Genomic DNA, 26,228 nt, shown 5'->3' with positions numbered 1-26,228 from the left:
TGACGAATACAGCTTGCAGGTGGGCATTAGCTTAGTTTCGAATTTGGCTGATAGTTTGACTAGAGTACCAAAGAGGTGGATTGATGCAATGAGGCAGGGATCTGATCCTCCACAATAGACATGTGTGACCGTAACAGATCAATTAACACCTGACCAGATCCGTATAATACATCAGTAGAGTGGACATCCCAGAATTTGGAGGACCACATATTTTGTCCGAAGAGTGTGTTCTACAACTAGAAGGGCATGAATCAAGGCAGCCATACGCTCATGCAAAGAGTGTCAGCGAATTGATCCAGCACTGTCCCAATGACAAAAAGGGAAGCTTGAGGTGGAGGACAACTGGTATCGGGTAGGAATGGATGTAACGCATTATGAGGACAAGCATTTTGACCTTGACAGATTGTGGCCTGACACATTTCATGATATGGCGCCTCTTAACACGACAGGATGCATCTAGTATTATACGACAGTTGAGAGCCATCTTTTTTGAACGTGGTGCCCTGCTTGAAATTCTGACTGATAACATCACTATGTTTCGATGTCAAGAATTTCAGAAATTCATGCATGAATGAGGAATTAGCATGCATTACCGATGTGCATATTTTCCCAACGATAACGGTATAGCGGAGTGGTATTACCGCACCATCAAAAGAATTGCAGCCAGGACGTAGTGCTCTATTCCAGAAGTTGTGTACTGGTATAATGTGACACCCAAGGACGATGCAACACCAGCGACTGTGCCAGCCAATGGAATTTACCACTACGAACAGCGTGTAAAAGGAATTGATGTTACACCATCAGTGGTTAGCATTGTCAATACACCATATCAAGTGGGAGACCGTGTTTGGGTAAAACCCCCGAATGCTGGGTGCACTGTAAAATTTTGCAGAGGAAAAATAGATAAAATCATAAGTCCTCAGACCATGTTGATTGATGGTGTACCACGTCACGTAAAAGATATCCACCCCTGTTATACCTTTTCTGATTCTGAGGAGGATCACATACAATTCAGGGATGATCCTGGTCGCCTACTGCCCCTTCAAGTGAGCATAGAAACACTACCTACAGAACCAGATGAGGGAATGATGGGACATACTGGTGGCAATGGTGATGAGAAAGATGGACAAAGGAAGTAATGCCACCAGTTCCTCATCGAAGTACCCGCGAAAGACGAATATGCCCACTCTCCATGATTGTGAAACACCGCCTAGAGCAACACGGGAGGGGATGATGTAAGATGGAACTGAGGAATGATGCCTCCGATTCTTCGAAGGAGTACCCGACAAAGACTGTCCCCCCCCCTGATCTGATTGTGTAACACCGCCTATGGAACCACGAGAGGGGATAATGGAACATACTGGTGGCAATAGCGGTGGTAATGAGAAAGATGACAATTAGGAAGTGCTGCCCGCGATTCTTCAAAGAAGTACCCCACAAAGACGACTGCCCTCCTGTCCTGTTTGTGATCATGAGATCAGGGGGTGTGTAGGGAAACTCGTGATTTACCTAACTAGCACGTGTGCATAATTCAACGAGTCGGTCGTTGAACGAAATGAATGAAGAAGGGTTGATTCTTCAGAGAGGGGCTTCATTTTGAAGTTGGATTTTGAAGAAGTAAGTTCGATCAGCAGAAGTGCATTTGCAGTTGAGAGAAGCTGCGTTATGTATACAGAAGTTTGAAAGTTTGGACAACAGTGTCAAACTTAACCAAGAAATTGTTGATGTGAAGGGCAGAAGAAATAACACACGAGTTATTGAATTATAATTTCATTTATTTTTGTTGAATTTGACTTTAAGAGGAATCGTTTTTTACCTCAAATCTTTTTTTAAATTTTTTTTTTTATCTCCACTCACTTATATTATAGTACACGTTATTGTTTTTACATTAAAAAATGTTTTCTTTTTATTATGAAAATATTATTTATTAGTATTTTTACAATAAAATAATGATTTTTAATTTAACACTATACGTAATAAAAAATTTTTTTAAAAAAAACTTTAAATTACAATAGATTTACAAAAAAATATTATTTCTATTTTCTGCGAACTAGTTTTTCCGGTCGCCATCTTAAATGTCGACTTCCACGTGTCAAACGCACCTCATTTTGAACATTTTATAATCGGTTCTTTGTCGAAGATTGCCAAACAAAAGGTAAGTATGACTTGAATTTAATTGCTTTTTTTTTTTTTTAATTTTTTGGCAAGACTGGAGTTTAGGTGGAAAAATAATCTCGAACCTTTTATCGCATAAAAGGAACGAAATTACTGTAGTCACCGTTACGTTACCATGAAAACAATGTAAACAATTTTTTAATAATTTTAAATAATGAATACCTTTTTTATAATGATAAAAAATATTAATAGAAATAGAAATATTAAATTATCGGAAAATATAAAACATTTAAATATGAATAGAACTTTTCATAATTGTAATCTATGAAAACCTATTTTTAATTTTAATTAAAAGCAATATAAATTGAACTTTTGGGTTTGTTTTACTATACACATAGATTCGAAAAAGTTGTCAAAAAACAAATATATAACAAATAAATGTTATCAAAGGCAAGATAAGTTACTTTTCTACCTAACTGGATATATTTTTCGTGTTTTTATTCAATGTAACATGTTTATTCAGCTCGAAAAGCATACAGTGTTTACCGATGTATTGGAAAATTCAAAATGGCGCCCGGCCGCCCGAGTCTCTCTTTAACACGTTAAGTTCAGGAAAAGATGTTATAAATAATAAACTAGACAAAATACTGTTAGAAATTTGCTTAATATATATATATATATATATATATATATATATATATATATATATATATATATATATTTTATTACTTTTTCACCCCAAACAAGGCAAATTGCCACTTTGGTGTAGGGGGCTACTATCAGGGGCAAAAACTACTGGGGTACTATGTAGGGATTTGGGCAGCAAGGTGTCGGTTCATGTTACACTTGAACTTCTGCACGTCAGTATTGTTGGGGAAGCAGGGACCTGGAATGGAATTCCAGAGTCTAGCGGTTCTGTGGAAGAAACTATTGGAGTAAAAAGATCTTTTACATCTAGGGATCTCTACAGTGTGGGGGTGAGATTTAGCAGCCTGTCGGGTTTGTCGAGGGTGCTCACGTCGTGGGGGCACAAGTGATTGCAGTTCGTCAGAGCATTCACCCCTAAAATACTTGTAGAAAAGGCAGAGGGATGCAACATTTCGTCGATGGGACAGAGGCTGAAGCTTAGATGCCAGTTCTGGGCCTATCAGGTTTGTGACTCTCTTTTGAACCTTGTCAAGGAGTGAGAGACTAGTAGCAGATGCACCAGCCCAGATGTGGCAGCAATACTCCATACATGGGCGAATGGTGGCCTTATAGAGGTACAGGATACTTTTGGGTGTTAGTAGTTTTCTAGCACGGTAGAGAGAGCCCACCTTTCTTGCAGCGGCCATGGCAATGCCTTCAATGTAATTGTTCCAACTCATGTTTCCTGTGAACGTTAGGCCAAGGAGTTTGAAAGATGGACTCTCAGATAAAGAGTCGTTGGCCATTGCTATAGGTGGTAGAGAGGGTTTCTTGTAATTATTGAATGAAACTAGTTTAGTCTTGGCAGCATTGAACGCGACCAACCACTTTTGTCCCCATTCCACTACAGATTGGAGGTCTTCCTCTAGTGTTTCTGCCATTTCTTTAGAAATGTGTTCATTCGTCTTCCTGTCGTGCCTGCCATAGAGTGTAGTGTCATCAGCATATATACCCATCTCAGAGGCAATTTTGTCGGGGAGGTCATTTATGAATATAAGGAACAATAGAGGTCCAAGGATAGAACCCTGGAGCACCCCCGCATTTATATCATATTGTTTAGATGTACAACCGTCGAGGACAACCTGGATTTTTCTCTTATCTAAGAAGGATTTAATTATGTTAAGTATTCTACCAGTAATACCGTATGATCTGATTTTCCTGAGGAGACCCTCATGCCATACCCTGTCAAAAGCCTTAGATATATCTAGAGCTACCGCTCTGCCCTCCCCCGCTTTGTCCAGTGAATGGTATATACGTTCAGAGATCACAGTTAGGATGTCTGCTGTGGAACGGGCTTGTCTAAATCCATATTGTTTGTCAGTCAGTAGTTTAGCATCTGTAAGGTGATGGACTAGAGCGTGGTTAATTATGGTCTCAAATATTTTGGCAAAAAGTGGGAGGAGGCTAATGGGGTGATAATTTGATGGGTCTGTCCTTTCGCCAGAATTCTTGAATACTGGTACAACAGAAGCAGTTTTCCAACAGCCCGGAAAGCAAGCTTCATTAAGGCATTTGTTGTAGAGTTTGGAGAGAACTGGAGCTACTTCGGCTGAGCACTTTTTTAATAGCACAGCTGGGATAAGATCGGGTCCACATGCTTTTGAGGTGTCAAGGTTTTTTATGATAGCATGCACCTGAGCAGGGGTGGTTTTCAGATCGTCTAGTGTGGCGTCTGTCCGCATAGGAAAGTCAGGTAGGGGGTGGTTGGAAGGGTCCAGTGTGGAGTTGGAGGTAAACCAACTGGCAAGCATGTTAGCCTTGTTGGTTGCTGAGGAGACAACCTCGTGATTGTTGGTTAGTGGTGGAATTGTTGATTGCCCATTATTTACTACACTGTTGTAGATTTTCCAGAAGTCTCGAGTTCCTAGTTTTTGTGCTTCGATGCGCTTTTTAGTGGTTTCCATAAATCCTCTCTTAGCTGTCGCTATTTCTTTCTTAACGTTATTTCTAGCTTCTATATACTTCAGTCTATTTGAACTGGATTTATGTCGGTTAAACCTATGGTATGCATGCTGCTTTTGAGCAATGGCAGTTGCCCAAGTCGACGTAAACCATTGGGGAGAGTGGGGCTTACTATAAAATTTCCGTATGGGAACATGCGCTTCGATTGCAGTTTTGAACCAGTCAGTGGTCTCGTTTGCACATTGTTCAGCAGGGAGAGAGAAAATATTTCTCCATGGAGCATCTCTAATTAGTTTCCTGATGGCTACCCAGTCAGCCTTTTTATAATATCTCGTTGTTTTGAGCACTGGCTCTTCAGTTTTGGCTCTAGAGTTTAGGGCGATTTCAACCATTATCACTGCATGATCAGCGTTCCCAAGTGGGCTGTGGGCCTTCGTTATGCAGTCATCGGGAACTGTGGTCAAAAACAGATCTAGAAGTGATGCGTGTTGTACTTCCTGGTCAGGGAAATGGGTTGGAAACGTAACAATTTGTGATTGGGAGTGAGATATAGTGAAGCTATGGGTTGTGCTGCCCGCTGCATCTGTGTAAGTAGAGAATCCAAGCCAGTTTTTGTGGTGGACATTAAAGTCACCAAATACATGTATTTGTGCGCTAGTGTCGAGGGACAGTGCCGTGTCTATGCTGTCAGATACTTTGTTTGTTATGGAGCAGTCCTGAGTCGAGGGAGAGCGGTAGAGAAAATAATAGTAGCTAATATTGTGTTGCATGTTTAGTCTAAAGCACATAAAGGCTTGATCATCTGTTTCTAGGTTTGTTTCTCTAGTCAAGAGAAGGGTATTATGAATGTAAACTCCAAGTCCGTGCATATGTCTATCAGAGTCCTTACGGCAGAGTGGGAGATATCCAGGCATGTTAAAGTGGTTAGAGGGAATGGAGGAGTGTAGGTTAGTTTCACTTAGTGCTAAGATATCCGGGGTATTTGTTAAGAGAAATGCTTCAACATCAGCTAAGTTAGTTCTAAGCCCACGGATATTTGTGAATGAGAGCCTCAAGGGAGGAGGCAAGTTGAATTTGTTTGTGCCTAATCCTGGTTTAAGCTTATTTTTAGATTGTACTGTCGTCATATTTTTTTTCAAGAGTTTCGGTAAAGAGGAGCTAAACAAGAGGTTATGCAGAGCTTCAGACATGCATCACAAGTAGACCATTAGCTGACCTTTCTCCACTGTGACATAAGTTGACATATATTCGGTGTTTTTTAATAGTATTTTGTCTAGTTTATTATTTATAACACCTTTTCCCAAACTTACCATGTTAAAGAGAGTGTCGGGCGCCATTTTGAATTTTCCAATACTTCGGTAAACACTGCATGTTTTACGAGCTGAATAAACATGTTACATTGAATAAAAACAAAATAAATGTATCCAGTTAGGTAGAAAAGTAACTTATCTTGCCTTTGATAACATTTATTTGTTATATTTTTGTTTTTTGACAACTTTTTCGAATCTATGTGTACAGTAATACAAACCCGAACTTTTTTCTAATTTTAAACTATGAAGACCTTTTTTAAGTTTAAAAAATATAAATAGAACTGTGATTCCTTTAGCCTCCTGACATGCGTGAGAGAACTGACAACTGCTTTAATTATGGTTAGAATAACTTTATTCTTGTACTTATGCAGCTGTGAAAACTGCAATACAAATAAATAAAAGCAATTGACATAAATGCAATATAAAATGTACAAAATGATATATTTTACAAAAATATAATGAAGACAAATAAAATACAAAGAAAAAGAGATGAACATGACATCAGACACATGCGATACAAAAAAAGATTTTTCAAGACTTTCACGTGGAATGAGAAATGTGACTGCCGAACGTATAATATATAAGAAATACTGAATATATTCTTATTAAAAACGAGGCTACATACTACCTAATACGTGAATATGCGATACAAAAAAAAAAAGGTTTTTCAAGACTTTCACGTGGAATGAGAAATGTGACTGATGAACGTATAATATATAAGAAATACTGAATATATTCTTATTAAAAACAAGGCTACATACTACCTAATATGTGAATCATGACCAATAAAATAATAAAGATTTTGGATTCTTACCTCATTGGCACTTTTAGGGGCTAAAGAAAAAAGAAATAACTGCTACTACATTTGAACTGACCGAACGATGGATGGACGACAAAGCGAAGCGACCTGTTCTCTCTAGGGTCTAATTTCAGAAAGGCCTGACATCCTTTCTTCGATATCACTTCACCTGGGGCATTGACCGAATCACGACCCGGAAATAGTAATACCTATCTTATTTTACTTTCTAAGCCATATATAACACAAATGAATAATTATTTATTTTATTTAAACATAATTGAATCACGTGACTTTTATTAAATCACATGAGTAGTTTAATCACGCATATTTTATTGCAATTTATAAAATTTTCACATGTAATCTCTTTCAATTATTTTCAATTTTTTGAAAAAAATTGAAATTTATTACTTTTTCCTTCTTTCAAAATTAAAATGTAAAAATTGAAAAACGTTCGTAAACAATATTTCTTTCAAAATTATTAAAAAAATCTACTGTTGTGTAAAATTAAAAGTTAAAAACCATGACCACCACTTTTAACAAATAAATAAAAAAAATTATATTGCTCAATATTCATAAAACTACTTATTTGTGTAGGCACCGGCAAAACTGGGGGGGGGGGGCAGGTAAGTACTTTTTGACCGACCGTCTTTTTTAAAAATCTACCAAAAATCAGGTAATTATCCAATCAATACGAAACTTTCAGCGATTATTAAGAGAAGAATGAACTTTATAACAGTGTCCTTATTTTTCATAAACAATATTTATATATATTTTTTTTTTTCTTACAACCCCCCCCTTGTATTGGTGGGGTTCCAAATATGCTTAAAATAATTATCTGAAACTGAACAAAACATATTATGTTGTTGTAAGGGACGGGATTATAGATTAAAATAAACAAAAAAACTTGTTTGCATACCTTATTTTGATGTCTGAATATCAGAACTTCGATTGTGTTTAATTATCCCGCTTTTGAGTTTTGAAGTGTGAAATTCGGTGAATATGTTAAGTAAAATAATTAATTTAAGTTAAGCAAAACAAACAAAATTTTTTTTGAATATTTATACGAAAAAAGCCATTTTAAAATCTTTGATAAATAAATTAACAATTTCTTTTTAGCGAGCCGAATTATGCATGACCATTATTAAACAGGGCATGCTTTGAAAAATTGATACAAAAAAAAATTCGATAAATATTGTGCCCTTTATGTTAAAAATATCATTATTTTTTCGATCAAGTTTGGAAACGTTTGCCGCCTTTCGACTACGGTGGACCAAACGCGCTGAAATAATTATTTTTATTCTGCTTTAAATTGCCCCCCTCCCCATTTTTGAGAGCCTGACCCCCACACACATACACATTAAAAACCAAACTCATACAAATGGTCACCCATCTGGTACTGGCCAGCCTCAGCATTAATAATACATTGAAATTTTCGTCACTGAAAAATAAGTAGTTTTTTTTACTTTTTGGTCTTCCGTAGTTTGCTTTTTATCAAGTACAAATGTAAACAGTAATCAAATCGACTCGAAGTAACTGGTTGCCTATATGAATAAGTGGAATTATTTGAAATCCAGGTACTTATATTATAATATTTTTGCATATTCTCATAGAAAACCACCCTAAATCTTAGTTAGACAAGAAATAAACAAATTAATTCTTTCAAAAACCTTCTTTTTTTTTTTTTTAACTATTTATATACGTTTTTTGTGCAAAACAAAAAACGCCAATTATTAACTTTTGGGGATAATTTAACATTTAAAATTTAATTAAAAATAGTAGAAACAGTTTTATATTATTCTGCTTTCTATATGATAAAATTCAGGCTTTTTTCTTTCTGGAAAAAAAAGTTACTCAGAAATAATGGATTTTAATAAATGTAATTTCGTTTTAAAAAACAACAACAACTTGATTTTTCGGCCATTTTTGGCAGTGCCTATATTTGCGGAAAATTTAAATGCAATATTCGTTTTCAGCATATCTGAAAACCTATCAAAGTTGTAATTTTAAAGGAAAATGTGAAGATGGAAACCAAGTAAAAATTTACCATGTAAAATTATAAAAAGTTTGTTACTTATGTTAGAATACTTATGCTATAATAATAACATAATTTTGAAAGCAATTCTTAACATAGGGAGGGAGGGGGTGTTTTGTAACAATTCTTTGCTTTCACCTAACAATTTAATAATAATAAAAAAGATATCATGAAACTTGAATCAAACCAGAAAAATAAATCTTTAAAAAATATATAAGTACCGAAGTTCTATTTATGTTGTTAAAAATTAAACATAAAAATACAAAAGAAAAAATATGTTTATATTGGTGAAAATTAAATAAAAAAAAAAGTTTATATTGTTTAAAATTATATGAAGTTCTATTTATATTGTTTCAAACTTTCAAAAAAAGAAATAGGGGCGCTTAAACATCATCAAATTTTGTAGTCGATAATGGAGTTTTCAGAGAAAAAAAACAAGATTTCTACTTATTTTTTTGTCAATCCTAATAAATTACAATGTTCGTTTCCAAATTATGCAGTCGAAATTATCTGAATATTACTGAATTCTTAAACTAAACAACTGTAATCGTGTAAGCAGGTTAAAAATTGCAGCCATTTTTTTAAATCGAAGTGGAAAATTACCTCCTTTTTGAACTCTCCTGTGTCTTATATGAGCAAATACGATCGTTTTCTTGAAATTCTATTTTTTTATTTTCTTTAATAAATAATTTTCCACCTCATTGAATTTCATAATTTTGGGATATAATTATCTTAAAAATACGAGGAAAACGTAGATACCATTGTTTTCATGTAAATCGCAGTTGTATGATTTCCGAAATTTCATCTTGATAGTGTAGAAACGTCAAAAAAGTACTGTTTAAAATAAATAAAAATTGTTTTTTTTTTTTTAAATCGTTGAAAATTTTAAAAAGTTCTGTATATAGTAGGTATGTGAAAATGCCAAGGCTTTTGTGAGGGTTAAGTGGCACTGGTAACTTGAGTAAGCCGTAATTCTGTGCACTAGGGTATATGTCATAGATTTGCACTTAGTATCTGTATCCGGGGGGTTAACTACACAGCACGGATACTGATGAAGTAGCACACATGTTTCACTACATGCTGGTATTTGAATTATTTTCATACGTTCAGTAGAAGTGTAAAAATTTTTGAAGTGAAGTTTTGTGTCATTTAAGTCCTCATTATTCGACCTGAAGGTAAGTTGTAATAGTTTTGAAACTATATATATTCGTTAGTATAGATATTAAACCTTATTTGTGCGAAATATGAAGCCTATATGACTTTACCTTCATTGGTTTTGACTTTACTTAAAATGTGAAGCCATTACGAAAATTTTCAAAATTTCACTAACGCCATCTTTAACCTACACACTTTGTTTACAAATATTTTCTGAAGGCAATGATGCCAGACTACGGCTGGCTAAAAGTATAAAATTTCTTTTAGCATATAAATTATTAAAATTTATTTCAGCATAATGAACTTTTAAGATTTAAATTATTTTAATTTCTTTAAACCAAAACATTTCTCCCCGGCAAAATCAAATGTCAATGTAATTTTTTTCTATTTTATCATTTCGAGCTGCTTTTTTTTTCTTCCATTTGTTACTTTGCTTTTTTTTCTATAATAAACTAATAAACCAATTTACAATTAAAAAAAAATACAAGTTATTTTTAAAATTAAAAATAATATAATAATAATATAATAATAAATATGCACATTTTGCAAACTTTAAATTCTAAAAGTTTTAATAATTTAAAAGAAATTTTAATTTATATGCTAAAAGAAATTTTAATTTATATGCTAAAAGAAATTTTAATTTATATGCTAAAAGTTCATGAGAAATGTAAAAAAAAATTATATTTATTGGTGTTTGTATGAGAAATAAAAAAAAACGGTGCTTCTGCAGTTTATTCATGACATTAAAAAAATGGAAATATTAAAAAAATGTACATCGTACGTACTCGTCATGGGATAAAGTATTCATACCGAAAAAATCATTTAATTTGATCAGGTAAGTTTTTTTACAGGCGAAAACAAAATTTTAAGACAAACAAACGGAATTGTTGTTTTTACGAACGCGAGGACTTGCATTTAAACGAAAAATTGATTTAGAACGGACAAAACAATAAAAATATTTAATGGCATAGAATCTCTGTAAAATAAGTGGGAAAGGACTGAAATATTTATCTAGGTATTTTTTTTTTCACATTTAAAAAAAATATGAAGGCTAGCCCAGTGGAAGAGGTCACGTGACCACATTCCAGTGTTATTGGCTGCAACTGATGTTTACAAACACAAGTAGCCATGTGCTTTTTCACATTCTTTGTTAACATTTGAAATAAAGTCTATAAAATTGATTATTTTTGGTTTAATGATTAATATTTTGTTGGTTTTGTATTCAAAGTTGCATTGTTGCTGAATGAAAGATGCCACCAAAGAAGCAGCAACAGGCTTTGCGAGAGCAAGTGGGCAAGATGCGGCAGTATCTAGCTGATAATTTTGCTGCTTTGCCCGACGATGTGGACAACTTAAAGAATGGACACCTGCTCTTCATTCACACCGTCAACGGTAGATCCATCGGAAAGACTATTGACACTGTCATTGAAAAGTTTCCTTGCTAGATTACATACGCTCAAGTCCAGTCCCTATTGAATAGAGCCAAGAAAATAAAAGATGTCAGTTCCGATAAAGGCATGAACAAGTATTCAAACCTGTGCAGTGAAGCCTATACCTTTATCAAGCCCCAGCCCATAGAGGCAGTGTCATCCACACCTGTTTCATCAAGCAGTATCTGTAAGTAGTGTTTTTAAAAGTCTCTCGATTTATTAAATTTATAAATGAAATATGTCAAGGTCCAGTCAAAGTCATTGAAGATTCCTATTTCTATTTCAGGTCAAGAGCACCTCAATCTCAACAATGAAGTTTCAACTGAAGAGCCAGTCAGTAGGCCTTTAGACGTTTCCACTGAAGAGCCAGCACCTGCTACCCCTGACAAGAAAACTCCTACGGTCCGCTCATCTCTTCGGATAAAACACAACCTCACCCCACGTCGCATGAAGAAGAGGCTGGATTATCTTTCGTTATCGCACTCCACTATGAAAGAAACTCAGCGAAAGGAAATCCAAAATTGACTTTCCGTGGATCAACAAAGTAAAGTACCTCAATCAGGATATCAATCGCCTCAAACTGAAGCTTACCGTGAAAGACGATAAGATTCGCGATATCAAAGCAAAATTCAAACAGGATTCTTTGGTGCAAGAATTAGAAAAAACAAAGGAGGAGTTAAATAAAATGCAGCGCAATGTACGTCTTAAGGCATCTTCCTGCAGTGGATGTGTGTCGAGTGCAAAGGAAATAGAAATGCTGAGGGATGAACTCACTGAAAAAAATGAAACTATCCAGAGTATGGAGAACGAAAAATTTATCCTTGAGGAAGCAGTAGACGTATTGAAAGCTGGTAAAATTGACACTAGTTTGTTGAAAGAAGGGCGATCATACTCCATGGACATGAGGATGTTTGTATATGACTCTATAGTGAATCATGTCCCTATGAATAACATCCCCATTCTCATTAAGCAATATGCGAAGAGATCTGGAGTTTTTGTAGAAAGGATTCCACACAGGAACACGGTTGAGAACTCTGCATTGTTTCAGACTTTCAGGCTGCTGAAATGGTCCTGGAAGGGAAGCACTTGACAATTGTCTTTGACGCTACAACACAGGAGGGCATACACGTGAACAGTGTGCATGTGACCAACAAAGAGGCAAGTCGTGTTCTGGCCCTAGACCAGTTGGCGGGAGAAACTGCTGAAGATTATGAGCTGCACATTACAGAGACATTCGACAACATCAGTGATGTCTACTGCAGGTTTTATGGCAGAGACTTCAGTGAAACGCGTGAAGAAATTATCAAGCGCATAGCCAACACCATGACAGACCATGCTGCTGTGAACCATGTGACCATCCAGCGACTGGAGAATGCCTGGGGGACAAAACTCAACGAGCTGAACTGTCATCTACATCCTCTGGATACAATAGCAAGTTCAATGAGATCAAGCCTCAAGGCAGTTGAACCCAAGGACTTGAGTAAGCAGCTGTTCGGAACCGATTGCATAGCCAGTCAGCTTATGTTAGCAATCAATAAATTCCGTTATAAGGATAGTCGGGGAGACCCCAAAGGGTTCACTGCAGCACTTAGGGATCCTGGTCTCCCTGAGGGATTAATTCCGCGATATCGCGGTAACAGGATGCATATCATGTTCTTGATATGTGGCAGGCTTGTGGAACATAATAAGTTCTTCATAAAATTCTTTGAAGAAGGTTTGGTTTCTTGTGGCGGTCTCCAGACTGCCATCTCACATGATTTTAAAGAACCAGTCACCAAAGTTGATCTCCAGGTCCTCGGCCTGCTTGGAATACTCCTCTCAGGACCATGGATGAGCCGCTTCTACACTGCCGCCGCGTCTGATATCAGCCATGTAGATGCCATTGGAGAGGTCAGGAATGTCTTGGCCGAAGTGAAAGCTCTAGTTCTGAAGCCTGAAGAAACTCTGACTGCGACAAAGGACTTGTTTGGCAGGAATCTGAAGTTGGACAATATGCTTTACAAACTTCAGCAGACGCCTGTAGATCTTCCGATCTTCAAGAAGATGATGACAGTTTGCCTCACTGCGGCTGTGACGGTGCTGGAGAAGCAGTACAACAGGTACTTCAGTCTGGACATAACCGAGATCCTGACGAAAGAGACAGAATCAGCCAGGCTAAACAATATTGATGCAGAACAGGTGATGGGAATGTTCAGTGCTTTGAAAGACCACGCCCCCAATGCAACACTCTGTTACATCTCCTGTAGAATCCGAGCACAGAAAAACGGTGTTGTGGACTACCTTGACAGTCTTCCACTAGAAAAGAGGGATAGGCTGATTTCTCTTGCTATATCAATGGGTCAGAAAACCCGCCTGGCAAAAAGAAAGAAGTCTGAGGAGACGAAGAGAGAAATATGTAAACAGTTGGTTACAAAGCGGCAGAAGAAAGTGACATTTCAAAGAAGCAAAATCGAGACAAAACTAAGGAAACCAGTCCTAGATCCAAGCACTGAATTTCCTGAGATGGACGAGGAAGCTAGGGAGAGGATGAAGGACATCCTAAGTGGGAGAATTGTTGGACTCAAAATATGTCATATCTGGTTTGATGCGGAAACTTTGGAGAAGACCTTCTATAACGGGAAAGTGGAGAAATTCCTAAAGAGGAGTGAGGGAGTTTATGTAATTGGATACTGGGGTGAGGGAGAAAGCTACGAGGAAGATGCCGAGGATTTTGAAATAAGAAAATCAGCATTAGCAGCAGACTTCATATGCGGGGATGTAATATTGCCTTAGAAATTGACTGTATCTTCCACCCCAGCATCCCCCTTTACCTCTTAATCTTGTAAATAATTGATTAATAAACTTTCAAAATATATTTTTCTTGTTTTCCATTCAATAGGCTCTCCAGTGATATTTGTCTTTTTGAAATCGGACAAGAAATAAGAAAGTTATGACAAAATAACTGGGAAAAATCTTGATATCGGTCACAACTTTGTTAAGGAAATCCATTGATTCTATTGTCCAAAATTAGCCTCAAATTTCACCTTTAGAATTGTTGTAACTTTCTTATTATTTGTCCTACATAGATGGTTCAAGTATCATTGGAATAGGCTCTGCATACTCTTTCTGCTGAGCTGTTCCATTTTGAGATATGTTAAATTTGAATTTTTCTTTCACGTACCTATAGTGTTAAAAAAATAAGTGTTTCTTCGTTTTTTTTTTTAAAAATGCAGCTTGTTTTCATAATGTTTATTTTTTAAAAATGAAGTTCTGCTTATTTAAAACTGAACTTAATACCGATATCATTGCTTTTATATTGTTGGCGTAGTAACTTAACGGTGATTAGGGAGTTTTGTTTCTTTTATGTAATAAAGAGTTTGAGATTATTTTTCCACCTAAACTCCAGTCTTGCCTAATGGGCGCACCCAACCCATTATGTTTCCATTTGCTTTTGATATAGAAATAAGTCAACAATCCATGTTCGTATACAAACGAAAAATGATATAGTTTTATAGAATTCTTTCCGGCCAGATAATTTTTATTGTTGCTGTTGTTTTAAAGTTTGTTTTTATTTTGCTCTCAGAAAATGGTCTTGATATTGAAAACGTTGCAAATTCGTTTTGTTATTAGCATACGCTAACCTAAACTCTAACGGCCCATAAATACATACAGAAAGAAAAGAAAATGGTTTGGAGACGGTAATGATTCAATTAAAATAAACTGTGTGATTTAAAATAGCACAAACCTGAGCTTGTATAACATGCCGTCCCTTTCAGGAAAGAGATAAAGAAAAAAAATGGGCACTCCTGCTATCTATGAACTGGTGGTCAACATGAGGTAATGAGATTTGGAGGAAATGTGCAATTGAAATGCAACCGGTTTTTCAAATAAAAAGCCTGTGTGTCAGAGAGAGAGAGGGAGGTCACTTTGGCAAAAGTAAGTTCTGACAGATGTGTGCTGGGGTTTGATACTGAGAATTGTGAGAAGGAGAATGTAATGGTTATGTATTCTTTCTTTGAACTTTACTTTCTAATAATACGAACATATTTAACTTTCTAATAATACGAACTTATTTAACTTTTTAATAATACTAACAGATTTAACTGCAAGCTATTTTGGCACAACAACAAAAATAGGCAAACGAGTAAGGTTAAGCAAGCTTTAAATCTATTTTATTTCTAGTTGTAAACACACTATTTCATTACAAACTAGCTGACCGTCCAGCGCTGCCCGGTCATACAATACACTTAAGCATGATATTTTAATTTATGCAGATTGTGTATGTATTATTATAGAATCGAGCTTTTATTGATTATTTTATTTTATGAAGAATTAAGTTATTCGGTTGACAAATTCACTAAAAAATTCAAAAAATAATAATGATAATGTTGTACATTACCTGATATTTTGGCTCGATGATCCTAAACATAGTTTTACTTTTACATCTCTATGTCAGATGTTTGCTTTTTTATCTTAATTTTTATGTCACTTTTCATAATTAATCTATTAGTATTGTAAATATATATAAATTATTTAATAAATATTAAGCATAACAGGTCTTGTTGAAATGTCGGCTTTAATAATTTCTTGTATTTTTATTTTTTTTATTTGGATTCATAAAACAATTGTTCTCAGGTATATCTTGTTGAATTCAGAAATGTGTCTGTCAAACTCCGCATTTCGAATGGAAACCTTTATTTACTTCCATTGGCAATGACTGGATAAAGCTCTTAAGTAATTCTCAATTGTATTTTTCAGTTACCAAAACTGACACTTGAACATTCAACCTTCAAGAGAATAGCACCTTCACAATTGAATTTTCCTAGTATTCTAACCACTTTGCCATGGGTACGAATTTTGGGAGCCTTAAACCTATTTTATTTCTGAGCGCCCAGCACTGTTTGGTTGTGTAATACGCTTAAACATGATATTTTAATTTATGCAAATTGTGTATGTATTATTATAGAATCAATCCTTTATTGATTATTTTATATTATGAAGAATAAATTCACCTGGTGGACTAACTCGCAAAAAAATTAAAAAATGATAATGTTGTTCATCAAATTCTGTCTGTGTTTACAATATCACATTACTTGATATTTTGGCTTGACGATCTTAAACATAGTCTTACATCTTTAATAGATTCAAAGAAGATTTTTTTATTGGGGAATAATTTACATTACACCAGTTGCTGTAACGTAAAATATTTCCCAGTAAAAATACTTCTTTTTTATCTATAAGAGAAGAAAGTCTATTTTTTTTTAATCGGATTTTTTTATTTTAATTATGAATTCATGTACAAAACCTGTCTAAGAACATTATGAAACATATAAATTAGGTTTGTATGAGATTTGCAAAAGATATGTTCAGCTGTTTTGGAACCTATAAGGAAAGAACTCACACAGTGACTTTTATATAATAGTAGAGATTATTATTACTGCAAATTACTATATATATTATTGCATATCTAAATATATTATTGTTTATTTTGTACTGTTTATAATTAACAGTTGCCATATTGTGTGAAATTTTATGCTGGTTCTACTTAGTAATTGATTGTTACCAAACATATGTGCTACTCCTTTGAATCGTCTTACTTGCCACCGTTCTTCTCAGTCTATAATTTTTACTTCGTCCCATAATGATAGATGATTTCCTTTTTCTTTCCAGATATGGTAAGCTATACCTGATTATTCAATCTCTAACTGTATCACGGCTTTTTGATGTTCTTCTAAACATACTTTTAGTTTTCCACATTTACATCAAATCTCATATAGACAGTTCTTAGTCATGATTTTTTGTGGGATGATTGACTCACACAAGCAGTTTTCGGAGAGTTGAATCACTTCTGAATACTATCCTGGTGTCATATGGATTTTTTTTTTATAAGGTAGACACCACTTATCAAGGCTCAGAAGCCACTCAGGGATAAGGGTTATTGTGTGTACAGTACAGATTCTTTAAAGTTTTTTCGATAAATCTTCATGTATGGTGTAAAAACTGTGGTGAATTTCCGAGTCGTGTCCTTTGCTGACTTGTCCAGATTTCTTGGAGCTGATGTTATGCTATCTGGATAGATTCTTTGGTGGAAGGTTTCTCTTAAACTATCCATCTTCTCTGGGTATGCATTGTTCTTACTACATATTGCTTTTGTGCTGTGTTGTAGGCAACAAATGATTTCTTTCTTTACATTATATAGTGTGAGTTGAAATTTAGGTATTGTCTAGTGAAAGTTGGCTTTTTACTACACAGATGGCATACACATCTGACCAATGCAAGTTATCAACACATCTTTGATAATTTCTTATGTTCTTTTTCTCTAGTTGCACAGAGAGTCCATTGGTCTTGTAAGGTTTGAGTGTCTTCCATCTGAGGTTATAGTATGAATGTTTCATCCACATAACATAAGTAAAAAAGGGCTCTGTTCAAAATTTCGGTAAAATTCCTGAGTTCAACAGAAACATTCTCAAGTTTGATAAGATAAACCTGAAGAAAGTAAAAGGTTTTATCAACCGAAATTTAGTAAAAATAACATTCAAAATGAGACCAGTATAATGATGAATCCAAATTATATGAATAATCTATCCTCATCTCAAAAATTCAAAAACGAAATGTTTTTTTAATTTTTTTTTTTTTTACAGATTGTAGTACAGAGAGGACTTGGATCTTTTAGGAAGATTATTGTCCTCCAAATTTCAGATAAGCCCAATCCTCGCTGACAGCATGAAAATCAATGGCAAACGACTGTTATAATAAAAAGCTATCTGCAAAGGTTTTCAAAAGAGGTTGAGCATACTAGAAAATTAAAAAGAATTATTTTATATTCTCCAGGCAACAATCACCAATTATTATCAGTGAATAATATCTGATGATGACCTGTGTGAGCACTTGTGAGTACAAATTATTAATAATATATATATATATACATATATTGTGCATTTTTTATTTAATTGAAAAAATTATTTAACAGAAGTTTAGTTTAATTATATTTTATTTTAGCTTTTTATTTTTTTGCGAAAAAAAAATCAATGCAAGCCCTAAAAGTGTCACAAACGTTTTCGATTATTTGCTGAATTTTTATCAGGTAACAAAAGCAAATGAACAAGAGAAAAAAGAGCAATCTTAAAGAAGATGCAAGGCAAGCATTTGGAAACAGATGCCAGATTGTCCATGGTAAACTTAACTGCATAATATTCATTGTCCAGAATATGGATCACAAGATGAATATAGTATTACACTAAGCAATTGAAAATATTATTTCTGGTTTGATATGCAATATTTTTAATTGTAAGTTAAGCTTTTTTTTTTTTAGATTGCTTTTAACTTATTTCTGAAAGGATAGAAAATGTTTGTGACACATATCAAACCTTATTTTTAACACAATCTGTAAAAATTAAGAAAAAGAACTCTATTATTTTTAACAATGCATGCTTAAGTATATATGATTTTATGTATCCACATGAAATATTATGAGGAGGTATATTGAAATTGAATATGAGAGTAAATCAGCAAGCAATCAACACATCAATTTTATTCTAATATTCGACTTTTAATATCAAAATTTTTGTTTGTCAACAATTTTTTGTTTTACTATAAGAGTAAATTATATGTACAGGGAAATATCGTTGAATAGTTATTGTGAAGACATGATAAGTTCATCTCTCAGCAGTGGCTAATTTTCTTGAGTAATAACCTTTGATATATCAAAGGCTTTTGTTAGTGTATGGCAAAACGGTTTACTTCACAATATCGCCAGCTCCTGGATAAGCGTTGTTTTCCTTATAAAAAACAGATAAACTGTTAAAGGAAATGTTATTAATCTATTAATAAAATAATATATATATTAAAACAAGTTGAAAAGATTTGTGCATATTTTCAGCAAATATATCAACACAAATGAAAAATAGAGAGTAACCTATTTCTTCATCTCACAATATATCTATGTAATACTAAAACTCTGAAAAACTCTTGCTTTCTGTCAATGAAAGAATATTCGTCAGTATTTGAATTGTTATTCTAAAGAAAAGTTTATAAAATTGTGCATATTTTCAGAACGTCACACTCAAGAATCAAAAGAAATGAAAAGAAGTGTGGGATCACTTCTTTCCTTAAAATTAAGTTAGAATGTTTTCTCGTTTCCGGGATGATTAAAATCATAAGACATACGTATTTACCTATTAAGGGACAACTTCTTAACATGAACACCAATTCATAAATTTTTATACCAAAATATACCTGTAATAGTATAAATCTAAAAAGCTTTCTTTTGTGTTCTTTTAACAGTGATTAGATGAAAAGTTTGTGCCATTTTCTAAATATTTTTCTGTGATCTGAATAGATATTTTAAGTCAGATTGCAGAAATTAGTTCTGTTAATTATTAATGTAGTAATATAGGTTTTGAATGAGTTAATATCAACAATAGCATAGAATATGTTATCCTTCTCTTGTTTGTTACATTGAAATTGTATCAGTGATTGCCTTGTTCTCCCTTCACTAGTATTATTTGCTAATGATTTGTAACTGAATAGTTTATGTAATCTATTATAACAGACCTGTCCTACTCAGTGTTATAGACTGAATTCTTTTTTAATATTTTTTATTAACAACTTTATTTGCTATGTTCTGCGCATTTAGACAATTTAGTATGATTTTTTAGAGTAATCTCTTTGTGACAAATTAATATAAGAATTATGACAATCATAATAAATTGAATGCTTATATACAACATGGAGTGTAAATAATAAAAATGTATTTATTTTTTTCACAGATGTTCCAGCTAATGAATATCATTCATTCTTACGGAATTTAAAGAATCATCATTGTTTTTTGAAAAGACAACATTTAAAGAAGGCTGAAAATTCCAATGAAGAAAGAATTGTGCATATAACAACAAGCAACAACATTATAAATCTACTGCAAAAAAGATTAAAAGCACAACTTCAATGAATATTATAGTGACAAGTATAATTGCTTTCACTTGATTCAACTAGTGCTGTGAGATAAGACTGCCTGAAGATACTGGTTTCCTGACTTAAAATGCTCTAAACCTTGATGTTCTTGTTTATTTCTTACTCCTTGTAAAACAGAATCGTTTCCTGCAAAGTCCAAGAAAAAACAATTTTCCTCTACAAAGAAACCAAACAAAAATTTATGAATAACTACTAAAAGTTCTAAAGATTTTAAGCATAATAACTTTTCCTAAAATTACTGGATTCAGCATTTAAAAATCTGTATAGTGTTCATAAGCCATAAAACCTTACAACTAAACTCTATGAACATTTGCCAATATAAAGAACTTGAAGTGCAAAAGCATTTTCCAAAATTACTGGTTATAGCAGCAAATAACCATGAAATGGTTGATATGCCGTAAAACAAAACACCCACACAACTACTCACTTGATTCTATAAAGCTAATGTATACAAGACACAATTTGAAAGAATTTTAATATTTTCATGCGATTCATTTTCCTGGCATATTTTTATGAACAACTCATTCATCTCTCATCGTATTAAAGTATTAAATGGCTTAAACATAAATATATATTCTAAAGAAACAACATTTTCAAATACTTCTAAATAAAACGAACAAAGAAAAATCACACCACAGAAACACTATCTATTTACCTAAGGTTTTGACTTTTTTTAAATACAAGTCAAGTTTTGCAGTATGCTTAGAAATTATAGTGGGAAGAATCCATTTTTTAAAATCAGATATCTAGATTTTCTGGTTTAAATATTTGAACACATGTATGAACACACCTGAAAATATTCCTATAAAGTTTGTCTTTTCTTTTTGTGACAAACACAATTTGTTTCAGCATATGTAAATACACGCTGGAAAACAATTTAAATCCCTAATAGACACTATTATCCATGAGTAATTAATGTCTATCTTTGTCAGAAGAACCTGCCATGAGCATACTTCCTTCTACAATTATAAACTGACTAAATATTAAAAATAACATAGTTATCAATGCCCAAGTATAATCCACTTGACATAGCTATATACTGAATTAGTGAGAAAAGAAAGTATATTCTTGTACAATAAGTTCCTCATCAATTATAACGATACATTAGAAAGTTGTCCATATACAAAAAACATTTTTGTACAATAACCTCATTTTGTCACATTTAGTACATATATGAAAATATTCATGTAAAGCTTGTAGCTCTTCCTTATAAAGTTGTGCCTATACCAAAATTCCCTGTAAAATAATTTCTTCATTAATTAATCATAATTATACTTTAGTTGTAGATATGGAAAAAAACAGTGAAGAAAATCAATTTACTTGTACTGTGTGTGACTCGACTTTTAATTATTCATCACATTTAGTTTCACATATGCGAACACACACTGGAGAAAAGCCATATCAGTGTACAACCTGTGCTTCTTCTTTTCGTCAAAAGGCACATTTGTTATCACACATGCAAACACACACTGGGGAAAGACCATTTTCTTGTGAAGTCTGTGCTGCTTCGTTTCGTAGGAAAGGAACTTTAGTTAAGCATGTGCGAAGCCACACTGGTGAAAAACCATATTGCTGTAATATTTGTGACTCGTCTTTTAATAGGTCATCAACATTAAATACACATATGCGAACACACACTGGGGAAAAGCCACATTGTTGTAATGTTTGTGGCTCTTCGTTTAGCGCGAAATCAACATTAGTTAAACATACGCTAAGACACACTGGAGAGAATCCATACATTTGTGAAGTATGTGATAAATCATTTTCAGACAGCAGTTCCTTAAAAATACATATTCGAATACACACTGGGGAAAGACCATATTCTTGTGAAGTGTGTCAGAAGTCTTTTTCACGTAGCATAGCTTTGAAAAATCATATGAGACTCCACACTGGAGAGAGACCATATTCTTGTCAAATGTGTTTGGCTTCATTTATACGGAAGGACCACTTAAAAACTCATATGCGAATACACAGTGGAGAAAAACCATATTCATGTGAAATATGCAGCAAGTCATTTTCAGAAAAAGCACATTTAAAAAGACATGAAAGAACACACTTGTGAAGTTTATGGATATTCTTGTTCTAAAAAATACCCGGTGAACCAAGTGCAAGTGAAATACAAACGATTGCACTGAAAGGGACGGCTAGAATCCTGAAAAGATCTCTTGGTTGGACTCACTAAAATAGGGGTAAATGTCAGACATCTGGTTGGATGTCCCACCCCCTAGAAGAAAAAGTTTAAGAAAAATGAAAAAAAAGGGAGAAACAAAGCGTGCAACACTCATGGCTACTTCAGCGCCTTGAGTTATACAAGATTCACCCAGTAATTAGACAAACACTGGCGGCTCACCTTCAGATATGGAAAACCACCATATCATGTAATCACAATGGAGGAAAGACCATCATTCCTGAAGTAAAAATAAAGAGGAGAATATTCCAAGGTGACAGCTTATCTCCCTTACTCTTTTGTATAGTAATAGACCCACTCAGCAAGCTCCTGAATAAGAATCTGAGTGCCTACAATTTGAGTCAGGGACACCATTGAGATCCAAGCAAGAGAATAATCTATCTACTCTTCATGGATGATCTTAAGCTGTATGCTAGCTCTGACACCGATCTGCACCAGCTTCTGCAGGTAGTACACACATTCTCCAGTGACATCAGAATAAAGTTTGGCCTGGATAAATGTGCCAAGTGTACACTCAGAGCTGGGAAGAAGACCCACACAGAAAATATGCAGCTTAATGAAAACATCGACATCAGGGATCTAGAAGATCACAAGCCTTATAAGTACCTTGGCATTGAGGAAAACGAGAACATACAGCATGCCAAGATGATGGAGAAGGTTATTAAAGAATATGTACGCCGAGTGAGGAAAATATGCAAAACACAGCTCATAAATAAAAATAAAATTACTGCCATCAACCAGCTTGCTATGCCAGTAATAACATACAGCTTTGATATCATTGACTGGCCACAAAAATACATCAACCGGCTAGATGTAAAGACACGGAAGCTACTAACGCTTAATAAAATAATATATAGAAATCAGTGTTTACTAAGGCTGTATTTGCCCAGGGGAGAAGGAGGTCTGGGACTCTCGGAGATCAATCATCAACATAGGGCAACTATTGTGAGCATCGGTCAGTATCTGAGAATCTCCCAAAATCACACCCTCTCAATAGTATATGAACATCAAGAGCCAGCAGAACAACATCAGTCACCCAGCTGGCCAAGCATTTTGTCAGAGCTGTCTCTCAGATAAGGACGAAACACCAAACAAGTGTGACACGGAAATAGCAAGAAAGAGCCGGCAGAAATATACCGAAACCTTCCAAAGGATGAACCTTAAAGAATGGGACCAACATCAGCATGCAAAGTATTTGGGGGGGGGAACTCTTGCAGGATAACATAGACAACGAAGATTCCTTGGACTGGCTCAAAAGGGGAGCCCTCCACCATGATCAGGAAAGGGTCATAATGGCTGCTCAAGACCAGGGATTGATGACCAATGCATTCAAGAAGATGGTAAGAATCAGTAATGACAATTAATGCAGGTTCTACAATACAGAATTGGAAAGTGTTAGTCATCTGCTATCAAGTTGCAAAGTTCTTCTAGGGGACGGCTACTATACAGCAAGACATGATGGAGTATGTAAGTACCTCCACTGGACCATCAGTAAAAAGTGAAACATCCAGCGTAACAGCAAGTTCTGGTAACATCAACCTGAAAGAACAGTTGGAAATGACTTATATCTCATACATTACGACCATGTAATCCCTACAGCCACCTACCTTGAAAATGCTGCTGTGAAACCTGACGTAGTTATATGGAATAAGTCAGAGTTGCAACCTTGATTGTCATTTTTTTCCAAACATTTGAAAACACTGCATAAAAACTATAATGTGGTTATTGTTTTTAGAACAAATAAAATATGACAATGCTAAAAATAAAAGGATATCTTTTACAGTATTTTGCATAGGGTCAGTAGGCAGTATGGAGATTGCATCAATTGACCCTAAGGTGTCTACCTTAGGGTCAAAAGCAAAAAGGTAACAATAATAGCAAGAGACAAATGACAAACGCTGAAATCCGTTTAAAGATGACGGATTATCTTTTATTTATCAAAATAAATGCAAATAACAAAGTCGAAAGGCCTGGAAATTGTGGTTGATCTAAGTAAATCATGACGTTTCTGAATTTTTGAGATGACAATTGGTTATATGTGTTATTCATGACGATTGAGATGATGATTGGTTATATGTATTATTGATTATATGTATGACGATTGGTTATATGTATTATTGATTATATGTATGACAATTGGTTATATGTATTATATGACGATTGGTTATATGTATGACGATTGGTTATATGTATTATTGATTATATGTATGACGATTGGTTATATGTATTATATGACGATTGGTTATATGTATTATTGATTATATGTATGATGATTGGTTATATGTATTATTGATTATATGTATGACGATTGGTTATATGTATTATATGACGATTGGTTATATGTATTATATGACGATTGGTTATATGTATTATTGGTTATATGTATTATATGACGATTGGTTATATGTATTATTGATTATATGTATGACGATTGGTTATATGTATTATATGACAATTAGTTATATGTATTATATGACGATTGGTTATATGTATTATTGATTATATGTATGATGATTGGTTATATGTATTATTGATTATATTTATGACGATTGGTTATATGTATTATTGATTATATGTATGACGATTGGTTATATGTATTATTGGTTATATGTATTATATGACGATTGGTTATATGTATTATTGATTGAGATGACGATTGGTTATATGTATTATTCATCGGACTACTGTTCCCATCTTGAGTGTGATTTTCACAACATTTCGGTCGATATAACCTCCGACCTTCTTCAGGTGTATCTTGTCGAACTAGGGAATGTTTCTGTCAAACTCGGGGATTTAGACGGAATTTTGAGCGCAACTCTTTATTATTAATTATTATCATTATTAATGTTTTTTTATTACTTGTATATATTATCTATTGTTTATAATTACTGGTTCCCATATCGTATTGAATTCTATACTAGGTCTACTTAGCAGTTGATTATTCCCCAGCATATGTGCTGCTTCTTTCAGTCGTCTTACTCTCCAAAAAAATAATTAATATATATCAGTAATAAGTATAGAGATAGATATACATTAATATATAGTAATAATTAGTATTAATAATAAAATGGTGATATTTACAGAAATACAAAAGTAGGTTTAAGGCTCCTAAAATTCGTACTAGAATGGGACAGCTTGATGTCAGTAGGCAACTGGAGGGGTAACCAGACGATATTGGTGGGTACTGGAAGATGTCACTGGATATCTGTAGGCACTGGAGGATGTAAACACGTCATGGGGCAAGGAAATCTACCTTCCTCTTTCCCTCACTCTGCTGTTTCATACGACAAAACAGACATGCGACATTCCAGCTTAAGAGAGAGAGAGAGAGAAAGAAGAAGAGAAGAGAGAGGACGAATAAACAACAAACAAAGCAAGGCCAGTTGATCTACTTATGTCTCCCTTCCCCAACATTCTCATTGTTAAACGAAATATATATAAAACTTAATCTTTTATGATTAAAAGCTAAATGATTGTCCTTTTGTTTTAGACGGAATGAATTCAAATATAATTATCGAAGTTCTAAACTAAGTTTGATTTGTAAAAATTTCGTCTGTAATTAATGGCCTTCATTTATTCATTTCCTGAGAGTGACGTCACTAGTAAGACCCTGTCACCATAAAGAAAGCGCTTCTCAGCCAAAAAAGGCAAGTCGGCTAGG

At 34.1% G+C, this 26,228-nt stretch overlaps 1 protein-coding gene across 2 annotated transcripts; it reads left to right on the top strand.

The window, feature by feature from the left end:
- The first annotated feature begins 1,997 nt into the window (after positions 1-1,997).
- Positions 1,998-24,789, top strand: LOC145239904 (uncharacterized). 2 transcript variants are annotated; one of them, XR_013862392.1, is made up of 3 exons: positions 1,998-2,155; positions 18,051-18,299; positions 20,178-24,789. XR_013862392.1 is itself a non-coding variant. In XM_080103528.1 (3 exons), the coding sequence occupies exon 3, from the start codon at positions 12,496-12,498 to the stop codon at positions 14,200-14,202; it is 1,707 nt and encodes a 568-aa protein (XP_079959654.1). In that variant the 5' UTR covers positions 1,998-2,155; positions 11,229-11,617; positions 11,717-12,495; the 3' UTR covers positions 14,203-14,284. The 2 variants fall into 2 exon arrangements, 1 of the variants encoding a protein (XP_079959654.1); XM_080103528.1 differs by lacking the exons at positions 18,051-18,299; positions 20,178-24,789 and adding exons at positions 11,229-11,617; positions 11,717-14,284.
- Positions 24,790-26,228: the final 1,439 nt, after the last annotated feature.

The sequence above is a fragment of the Euprymna scolopes genome, chromosome 19 (genome assembly GCF_053919585.1).
Source record: "Euprymna scolopes isolate OS-2025 chromosome 19, ASM5391958v1, whole genome shotgun sequence".
NCBI classification, from domain to species: Eukaryota; Metazoa; Mollusca; class Cephalopoda; order Sepiida; family Sepiolidae; genus Euprymna; species Euprymna scolopes.
Note: the sequence above shows the minus strand (reverse complement) of the source record. Positions and strands in the feature narration are given on the sequence as shown.

Coding starts and splice junctions, on each gene's coding strand:
- LOC145239904 (XM_080103528.1), top strand. CDS start 12,496: ATGGTCCTGGAAGGGAAGCACTTGACAATTGTCTTTGACGCTACAACA.